Raw genomic sequence first — 10,000 nt, 5'->3', positions numbered from 1 at the left:
AGCATAATAATTTTTGGTTATTACAAAGTCATTCTGGTATAAAATGAAGTTAAATTTGGGAAGCCGACGATATTTCTTTAAGCTCATCTACTGCACTTTTAAGTGAATTTGAAATTATGTTCTTGACCAAATTTCATTTATGCAACAATTACTTACAAACAAGAAGCTATTTTAAAAATAAATAGTGTTCATTTCCAGACTGATAATTTGTTAGGATTTTTGGGAATGAGTCCAAAAATTTGAGGAGGACAAACAAAGGCAACCCAGTTTACGTTTTATTTCAAGACTGTTATACCAAGGGCATACATAACCCCGTAGGTGCCAGATTTTTAAACACGAGGTGATTATACTGGCCCCATTAAAATTAAGCAAGTGCACTGTTGTGATATGTATGTGTTAGATTTTGCAGTTATTAATTTCAGTTGTTAATTAATGGAAGTCCAATTGTGCCAAAATGGCAACCCAATAAAAAATAAAAGTGTTATAACATACTGTGCAACACTCAACAAAGCTTCAAGCCAAGTATTTAACAAATTTTTTTAGCATTACCATAGCAATGCAGGTCATAATCATGCACAAGAGTGAGCTCCTATTAACCGAGCAAAAGGGCTGTATGGGAGAAATCTTGACCGAGGTCGTGAGTACAGACCGAACGCAGTCTGACTAAGCTCGGTTAATAAAAATGTTTATTATATGGCAAACAAGAACAATTTAATTCGTTTAATGTAACTGGTTTGTACTAACTGACATTTTACTTGCGAACGGCGATGAGTGGCGATGAGCTGAGTCTGTCAAAGTTTGCTCGTCATCCTCTCTTTTGTCATCATGCTGTTTGGTACTTCCATAAATAAATATTGGTAGAAGAAAATACTCAATACTTTTGCATTTTAGTTTGCATCATTTCAAAGCAAAACATTACCGGTCTAGATGCCGGTCTAGATGGGAAAATCTAGACCGCAGTCAATATCGATTTCAGCCAATCAAATTTGTGAATTTGGTAGTTCCCAGTCCTTTTGAGACAGAGCCATATAATAATGAGGCTTAATAACTTAAGCACCTCCAGAAGAATACTCTAAGACATCATTTTGTACAGGAGTTACTGGACTCAAACATCTGCTGATGCAAGTCAGCATCTTTGTTGTAAAGCATAAGAGTGAATTGCACGCTTTCTTTGGTTACGCTTTGATTTATGAAGTTTGCAATGACAATAATTTAGTCCAGCTTAACGTATCATTGAACCCTGTTACTTTAAATTACATTATACCAGAAACCCATAAGGGTTGAAACGTGTAACGCAGGTTCACAGCTTCCGAATATTCAGTGCGAACTGATTGGTTGAATGTTTCAGTGCAAAGTACCATATTTGGAAACCCCTTGCTCTTGTTGTTCCAAATATGGTACTTCGCAAATTGAATATTCAGAAGCTTGTTTCCCAGCACACAAGGGGCCGTTACACGTTTCAACCCTTATGGGTTTCTGATTATACCCTGCAGAGACCAGGTCATGTGGGATCCCTGTGACCTATTGTTTAACCTTCTAAGGACTGATTTACACAGTACAACTTTGTTGCATGTGACATTAGCTTACGACACGCCTACCACATTACATAAACATGTTTTAAAATGCTAGGACATTTTTCTGATGTACATGCTAATCCTAAGTCATGTCATAGGCCTATCATAAGCTTGTCACATGTGACAAAAATATGTAAATCGGCCCTAGCAGAATTTATAAGCATGGTTGTCAGACAGAGCCTAAGGTTTACTGTCTTATCCAAGAAAACAGGAAAGTTTTATCATTATTACAAAGCAGCACTTTCTCCTTAGATATTTTAAGAGTCATTAATGTTTTAAAATTGATCCATTTTAGCTGCATCTGTGTTGTTAGCTAAGGGCAAGAGGTCAAATACGCTTATCTACATCAACGTTATTTTAGGTCAAAATGGCAGATTAAAACTAAAGTTGAAAAAAACTCTCTAAAATTCGATACGCAATACAATAAAGAAATTACAACAAATTCAAAACCTATTATTCGTTTCAATGCCAAAAAAATATCTTCTGGTTGAGAGGCGAAAACACAACATTTAAAATTAGCTTAAACTTTAAGAGAATGCATTAAAGGAATGTTGAGCTTTGACTCAAGACTAAACATTAATTAGAATAGCGCAAGTGAGGACAATTTCAAATTTGTACAGTTTTTGACAAAGAGGTCTTAAGGGCAAAGCAGATGCTCTTTCAATTCTAACAAACTCTTCAAGAACCGCGGAAAAAAGATAAGATTCCATATAAGACTTGACCTCTTAACCCAACAGAAAGAAAACTAATTGTTGGCTGGAAAAAATAACACAGGCAGGTCCCTCAATGTATCAAAAAGGTTATCATTCGTTTCAAAAAAGTCAGTCAGGGTTATCTTGTAACGAATACCTCACCAGTTCTCGAAATTCCATTCTTTGATCATGAAATTATTTTACCATTAATACATAAAAACACAAAAAGGCGAATGTCCATAAAAATTAACAATCAATGATCGCTGATGATAGTTGAGGTGTAAACCTGTACATGTCAGGTGTTTTAGCTACTAGCTCTTACCATCTCTGGCATAGGCCACACAAAAAACCGTCTCTTTATGCCCTTTGAGCGGCTGGATTAGTGTTCCATCGTTTGTATCGTAAACCTAAGAACACATTTTTCAAGCGATCACCAAGTTTTCAAAATCCAACAACAAGAAAAGCCATTCCAGATTATTTACCAGAACGCGGTTTCCAGCGGCAACGATAAGCTGGCTACCGTCCGGGTTGAATGCGAGATCGTAAATACTGCAGCGCGAAAAAATAATTCCATCAATGTTTGCAATGCATTAAAGGACAATAACGGAAGGTTTCATAGGTCTCACCACTGCTCTACCCTGTCTTTATCGTGAACTTTATCGACCCATGTAGGAAGCGCTCTCATCTTGAAAAAAGGAAAACATAAACTTTCGCTAGGATCGTGGTGGAGTATGGGACTGTACCAAGGCATGGTTCACGTGATTTTCCCTCGCGTGCTCCACCCTCGCAGGCACCAGTCAGGCATTCGCTCCTCGCACGTAGGACAAAAAGAGACAAAAAACCACGCGGGGTCTCTTTTTTTCGTCCGACTGAGGGAAATGCTTGACCTGTGTCGAGACAAACGACTTAAATACGCCATCGTGAAAAGTTTCAAAAGTGTTGAAGTAAAGTTGCAATAGCAGTCAAATAAACTGGAGGTTAGGATTCGTAATTAAAATTCGATGTACTTACTTATTGCTCCTGTAGCGACCGTAACTATTGAGGCGTGTTTCGTGCGTGATTGTAGGAAGACTTGTTAACTTTGCAACTGAGTGCAAGCAGAGTTGTATGGGGGAAAGTTTGTGAGCCTTATTTGGGAAACATCAAACTAGTCAAAAGCCCAAAAACGGAGTCACTTAATTTTTTGTCACTTAATTAAACCGCTTCTCGACTGGCTTGAATCCGCGTCAAGTTCGTAAGGGTCACCCGCTTACCCGAGCTACCCTGGACGAGCCAATTTTTCCTACATCTTCTTATAAAACGTGGTGAACCGTTGCGTGATATGAGAAACAAAAAGTTGGCTCGGCTAGAAGGGCAACCCGCCTGGCAGGGTCACCCTCTTTCGAAGATAGGGTCACCCTCCCAGCCGGGACAACTTTTTTTTCATATAAACACTTTGGGTCAGTCAGCCGGGACAACTGCACGGAAATTGAAGTCCGTGCCTGTTTCAGTCTTTAAAACGAACATTGTGGCTTAAATTGCTATCAAAGAAGTTAAATCTAAGTCAACAGTGATCGGTGTGAGTCATTTAAAATATAGAAATCCAGAGGCCGAAAGAGAGATATTGAAGTTATGAATTAGCAGGACCAATGAATTATTTCAGCAGGGTTAACGTTAACTTTGACTCGGTCAACCGGAACATCTTCACTCACGTAAACGGTCATGAGACGTTGGCCCGGCAAGGCGGGTGACCCTTCTACCTGAGACAACTTTCTTAAAACGGGGCCTTCGCCTAGGAAGGATGTACTGATACAAGTCATAAAAGCTACTGTAGGCTTATATAACCTCCGATTTTATAAAGTTCAAGGGAAGTGCAACCAAAATTTCTACACCACATTACTGAGTTCTCTTAGCTATTCAGATTAGGTGCAGTACTCCACGGTTCTGTACGCTGATAACGCATGGAGCGAAGCCCAATGCGGCCGAAGTCGAAATCTTATTGGTCGCAGTGATAGAACGTGACTTCATCGGAAGACGCTTTTGACCGAAAGTTCTCCTTTCACCGATTGACTTATCCACTCTCACTTTCCTTTAAGCATTTAATAAACCTTAATTTTTACAAAAATTCTGTCTGTCATTTTAGTATTCTCTTGTCTGGCACCCAACCCTTCATTCTGAATTACGAGTTAATACAATACTGAATAACTGAGTGAAAAATGATCATCCGCCGTCTGTGGATAACTGTCATTGATGAGGAGGATTTGATATGGAAACGATAATAAGTATGATCAGTCGGCGAGCCCTTATTGCTAGGTGAGAAAATAAACCTGACACTTGGGATTGTTGCCAATAGCTGAGATTCTTCGTTTTCACTCTCGTAATCAGTGACCATATTTTTTAACCAAAACGGAAATAATGTTTGTATAAAAAAAGTTTTCAATTTCTAGAAGATTAGTTTTAGGACACCAACTTCATGGCCGCCGCTGGCCGCCGCTCCTTTCGTGAGAGACAGCAAATGACGTCATCAAGGCCACCTGAAGTGATCCGTGAAGAGACCACAGATGAAAGACAGATTCCAACTGCGAATCGCAGTGATGAACGTCACGGAAAGAAATAAAAGGAAAACGTAAACAGTTCAGGATGGAACGTAGTTTGAACAACAAAAAAGGCAAGGTGACACAGGCGTCACGCATGCGCACAACCATTTCACCCGGTCAATGAACAGCCATGGACAGCTGTTTCGGCCTTGCTGGGCCTCATCAGCATGGCGTAGCTGTAGTTTACCAGACGGGTGTGTTAGTCACTCCTTTAAGTGACAGCCTCACATGCAACACATGTAGTAAGCTGGGTTGGGAACAGCAAAACTGTTCTCCCGCGGAAAGCGTGTGTTTTGGCCACACCGGGTTGGTGTTAACGTGTGTCACCTTGCTTTTTTTTGTTGTAGTTTGAACCACTGGCTTCAGCTACACCGGTGCAGCGTTCTATCAGGAAATAACAGTTAGAAACATTATCTCAATGAAATAAGAAAATTAAGAGAGATTGTAACCCACGACAGTGCGAAGTATGAATTGCATCACAAAGCCTACTGAGAACTCGTCATTTGAAAAAAAAAACAGTAGAGGATGAATTCACCTAATAGCTTAAATCCTCGAAACATTATTTAGACCCTTTAGTAGAAATAAATAGTTGATCTCTTCTCAATAAAGCTTAATTAAACTGCGACCATTGCAGGAAATGAACTAAGACAAATAGTGCAACTGACTATGGAGAAATATATCTTTCGCAAATATCTTACCAGTGCATTCACAGGACAGGCAGTATACAGTGTCCTTGTGTCCTTTCAATATATCCACCAGTTCCCCTTCAACTGGGTCGTATACCTTAGAAAGATATGAGGGAAAAACAATCCTTGAACTTAATTTCACGAAATTGATGCGATTCAGTGGTCAACTGACATCTCTAGTATCAAGACCGTAACTAGCCTGCGAACGCAGACGTACTTCTGACGGGGGGTGGGGGGGGGGGGGATGGGGGGAAGAAAACGACCGCCAGAAATACGTCTGCGTTTGCAGGCTAGACCATAGCGGGAATCTACTCCTTTGCCTGTTCTTACACACTAATATGCTCTCCTTGCCACAGCTATCAGTTTTAGCCCTTGCGCATGTGCATGTTGTTGTTTGTTCTTCGCTTTGGCTGCGTTTAAAAGGTATACAAAGACCGATGGCTAAGTAGTCAAATTTATATCCCTCGCAATGGAAACGAAGGAGGCTCCGTCTGGGTTAGCCTGCGTCGCAGACGAAAATAAAGCTAACCGGGGTTTGTTTACGTCTCTGACCCAGACAACGTCTGGGTCGGGGAAGGAGGATATGAGTACTCTCTATTTTTCATCAGAAATGTACACGATTTCATGTCGGGACAGTCTCATAGTTCTCCGACAACACAGCAAGTTTTCCCTGATGTGCCTGATGTTCTACCGACATAGCTTGCTAGCGAAGAGGGAAAAGTGGATATTTAACAATTAACTTAGCCGACGAGCCCGTAAGCCGAGTTGACTAAAATCAGGCGATATTCCGCAAGATTGAGCAGGATAATTGTTTTATTATTCAACACATTGATGGCAAAGCACAATTTTCTACGTTTGTTGGCAAAAAAAAGCTGGAAAAACTACCATTTTTCTCTGCGACCCACAAAATTACGTATATCGCAGGATATACGTTGAGTACGCGCGTACGACGAATATTGAGCGCGCTATGACCATATGTGGACATAGTCACAATGTGTTGAATAATAATCATGAATATCCTCAAAAAAGGCCGTGCCTCCTCCGTGACCTGATGTAGGCCCATCTCCACCCCAGGTAATAAACCTCGTCGCATATGTTAGCAGAAACGAGTACTAAGTACCTATTGCAAGGAAAATTACGAGGGTACTTAACCTCGAGTCATCACGTGTCCTTATTTAATCACGAACATGACTGATCCATAGCAATAATTTGAAACGCCGTTATCATTCCCACTTTTCCGAATTTAACACAACTCAGCGGCAATCGTAAATGCCAACAAAAGTACATTGTCTCCTAAAGTCCGAAAAAACGCTCCCTCTGGACCTGCATTCCATGTATCTGCTTCTACAGGGCCTAGGCAACTAATAAAAATCCCCGCTCAATGGCTCAAAAGCCGATTAATCTCGACTGAAGAACCTCTTGCTGAAACGAAACCAAAAAAAATAGAGTCCAAAACTGTATGTTGTTTTTAGTGGCTGATACTATGAGAAACTGGAATCGAGGTGTGCTTCAAACCAAAATGACGAAGCTGCAACCCCCTTTAAACACGGGTTTCTGGGCCCCACCCTATGATGGAGGTCTCAAATTAATTGGCTTTTTGCCTTTAGTCTTCTTTAGGCTCTTGTCGGTCAAGACTTGCCACAAGTCGACCTCACGATAATCCCAGGAGAAAATGTTTTGGCGAGCGAATCGTGATTTTTCGTACGCGAAGTGGATTTGCGAGCGACGAAGTCGCGAGAGAGGTCCGCGCGCATCTACATGAGACGAAGGACTTTCGAAGGTCTATTGTCGGTCATGCCATGCCACAAGTTTAACAACGAACCCGATAAATCCCAGGCTTAAGCTTGTAAACTTTCCGAAACACTTGCTGTCTGCGGGCTCTGTAACTTATATATCAAAAACTAAACTTGAACTATCGCGTGCCGTGGAAAGATTTCGTGAGAGAAGCGTCTATCGATCACTGTTAACACATCTTGACAGCCGGATGACAGAATTAGGTTTGCATTCAAACAAACCATACCACATTAAAAACAGGCTCTTTCATACAGAATAACAGTTTTGATCATTAAAAAAACATTCATTTGAGATTCGTTTGAAAATGCACTTACCAAAATTAAATGTCCGGCAGCCGCGAGAATTAGTGAGCCATCGGGGTTGAAGACAAGGTCGTAAATCCTACCAAGGCAAAATATAACGTGACTTGTAATGAAGAGCCATCAAATTACTGAAACCATTTTAGACTGACCATTTGAATGGCTTCCACGCGATTAAGTTCAAACGGCAGGCGACTGAAACCACTTAACATGACGTTTATTTAGTAAGGTTTTATTGACGAAGCTACAATAGAAGGAAAGAAATTAGTAAACCTTGCGTTTGGAAAAGTCATAAAAGGACAAAATGAACGCTTGGAGTAGAAATCTCACTCCATTTATCTTCATTTGAATGATCGCACTTAAGAACAGATTTCATCCAGTTTCCAATCAAGGTATTAAAGCAGGGGTTACTGTACGCTATCAACCTTCGTTTTAGTTATGATTCGGTCAAGACATGTACAAGAAGACAATCTCTGCATAACTTACCACTGTGCTTGCTTTGATCGGTCCCTAACTTTGTCAAACCATATTTGAGTTACCCTTGTTAAAGCCATTGTCCAAAAAGAAAGCTCTTACTTTCGGTTTGAAGAGAATGCAAAGAGTGAAGTTCCATTAACGAGAATTCCAAAATACTAAGCGTGCGTCTGGTAATCCGACAAAAAATATTACAGTTGAAGGCGCGCTCCCTAATACATCAGTGATCCAATAGCAATAGAATAGAAAGGCACCGAAATGATGAATTTATATGACCCGACCCGATACGACAAAAATAATTTATCTCCACATTAACAGCCAACGAATGATTCGCTCCTGACCTCTTTGCATTTACATACCGTTTTAATTTAATCCTTTTATATTGAGGTGTACATTCGAAAGGCAAAAGTCTATTTGCAGAACATCCTTCGCTCTGAAGTCTTTTCGAAAGACTGACCCATAGGAAGTGAAAAAGTGATGTCCATCCCATCAAATTAGGGACTTGTAGAAAAACACTGTTGTGCTCTAGTTTATTTTTGAATATTCGTTTTGCTGCCTTTTCACATATTTATGTTGATATACAAAACACATACACCCAGCAAACGTTTTTTTAATTAAAATTGTTTCCGGAGCCATTCTTGAATCAGTTTGTCATTTGATAGTATTTTGTACAGAGATTCAACTTGACCCTTTGGCCGGATATGGTAGCTTTGTCTCAAGAGATATGACAGTTTGTTAGTTAGCTGATCGGCATTGATGACTGCAATTTCCATTTTTCTGTTGGGCCAGCCGAAGTGACATAGAAAAAGAACATAGCCGCTAAAACCGCATTTTATAAGATAAAGACCGTGCTTACAGTATACTTTTACAAGACTTCTGAGAAATGAATTTTTTTTCCCGCTTATATTAGGAAGTACCGGAATAAATTATTGTAAGAAGAGAAGGATGGACGCACAACCATGAGCCGGTGTGTTTCTTCGTAAATGACTCGAAAATACTCGAAAAAGTCCGATTGCTACCGACTTGAATAGAGCATATTACCTTGTACCATCCGATTATAAATTATTCATGGCTCCCTTTTTAGGCGACACGATTTCCCTAAGCTCCGTATGAACACTGCAACGTTGCTTGTCAGCATTTGTTGGGTGACGACTTTGGAAGCGCGGATAAACGAATCAACAACATTATCGATAAAGGGTTGAATTAATGATCCAAAAGATGTTTCATGTTGGCTCACAATTTATGCCGAAACATAATTAAGTTCGAGCTCAATGAAAGTACTGTTAATACCCTAAGAGTGATTTCTTGTGTATTGTGCCACTGAAATGCTGTTGTGATTTTTCAACACTGGAAAAAGAAATATTTTGCTCGCAAGAGTCAATTAACCATAGCTCAGTTTTGAAGTTGAGAAACCTAATTATTAATTAAGTATCACTTTAGTACATTCTTGAGCAAATATAGGGTAATTGACACAGTTTCGAAGTGGAGAGCAATTTGGTCTGAAATCATACGTGTGATTTTAAAATTTTCAAGATTTTCAAACTTTTCAAGATTTTTTATCGTTCGATTTTGAAATCGCTAGTCATAATTATAAGAACTTAACTATAGGATTTAAATTGTATAATTCATGAAATTAACTAATTTAATAATGCGAGTTTGCCAATGTGCTCGTCGTCTTTTGCCGTCTATCGCGAATACTCGTCCAATTTAGAAGAGGCAGTGAGGAAGAAATTGTCATCAAAATAAAACAATCCATGCAAGTCTATTACAAATCTTTCTCCAAATACTAAAGTGTCCACAGCAAAGGATTCCATGTCGCTCTAGGGCAGAGAGTACTGATGATACGTGGCATTAAGAGATAGATCAGATCGTGCGTTACTGTAAGCATTTGAGGCAGTATTAAAT

General features: G+C 39.7%; 1 protein-coding gene across 2 annotated transcripts in view; it reads right to left on the bottom strand.

Moving 5' to 3' along the window:
- LOC138056842 (intraflagellar transport protein 122 homolog) overlaps positions 1-8,334 on the bottom strand; it is a 43,757-nt gene extending 35,423 nt beyond the window's left edge. The window contains exons 1-3 of one of the 2 annotated variants that reach the window (XM_068902755.1): positions 8,108-8,334; positions 7,637-7,703; positions 5,541-5,625 (exon numbers count right to left, since the gene is read on the bottom strand). In XM_068902755.1, the coding sequence (XP_068758856.1) occupies positions 5,541-5,625; positions 7,637-7,703; positions 8,108-8,175 (220 nt within the window). In that variant the 5' untranslated portion in view covers positions 8,176-8,334. Of the gene's footprint in view, positions 1-2,588; positions 2,674-2,748; positions 2,816-2,892; positions 2,975-5,540; positions 5,626-7,636; positions 7,704-8,107 lie in introns of those variants that run through there. The other variant, XM_068902756.1, reaches the window with a different exon arrangement.
- Positions 8,335-10,000: the final 1,666 nt, after the last annotated feature.

This window comes from Montipora capricornis, chromosome 7, assembly GCF_036669925.1.
Source record: "Montipora capricornis isolate CH-2021 chromosome 7, ASM3666992v2, whole genome shotgun sequence".
NCBI lineage: Eukaryota > Metazoa > Cnidaria > Anthozoa > Scleractinia > Acroporidae > Montipora > Montipora capricornis.
The sequence above is the reverse complement of the archived record's forward strand: the minus strand, read 5'-3'. Positions and strand labels throughout refer to the sequence as shown.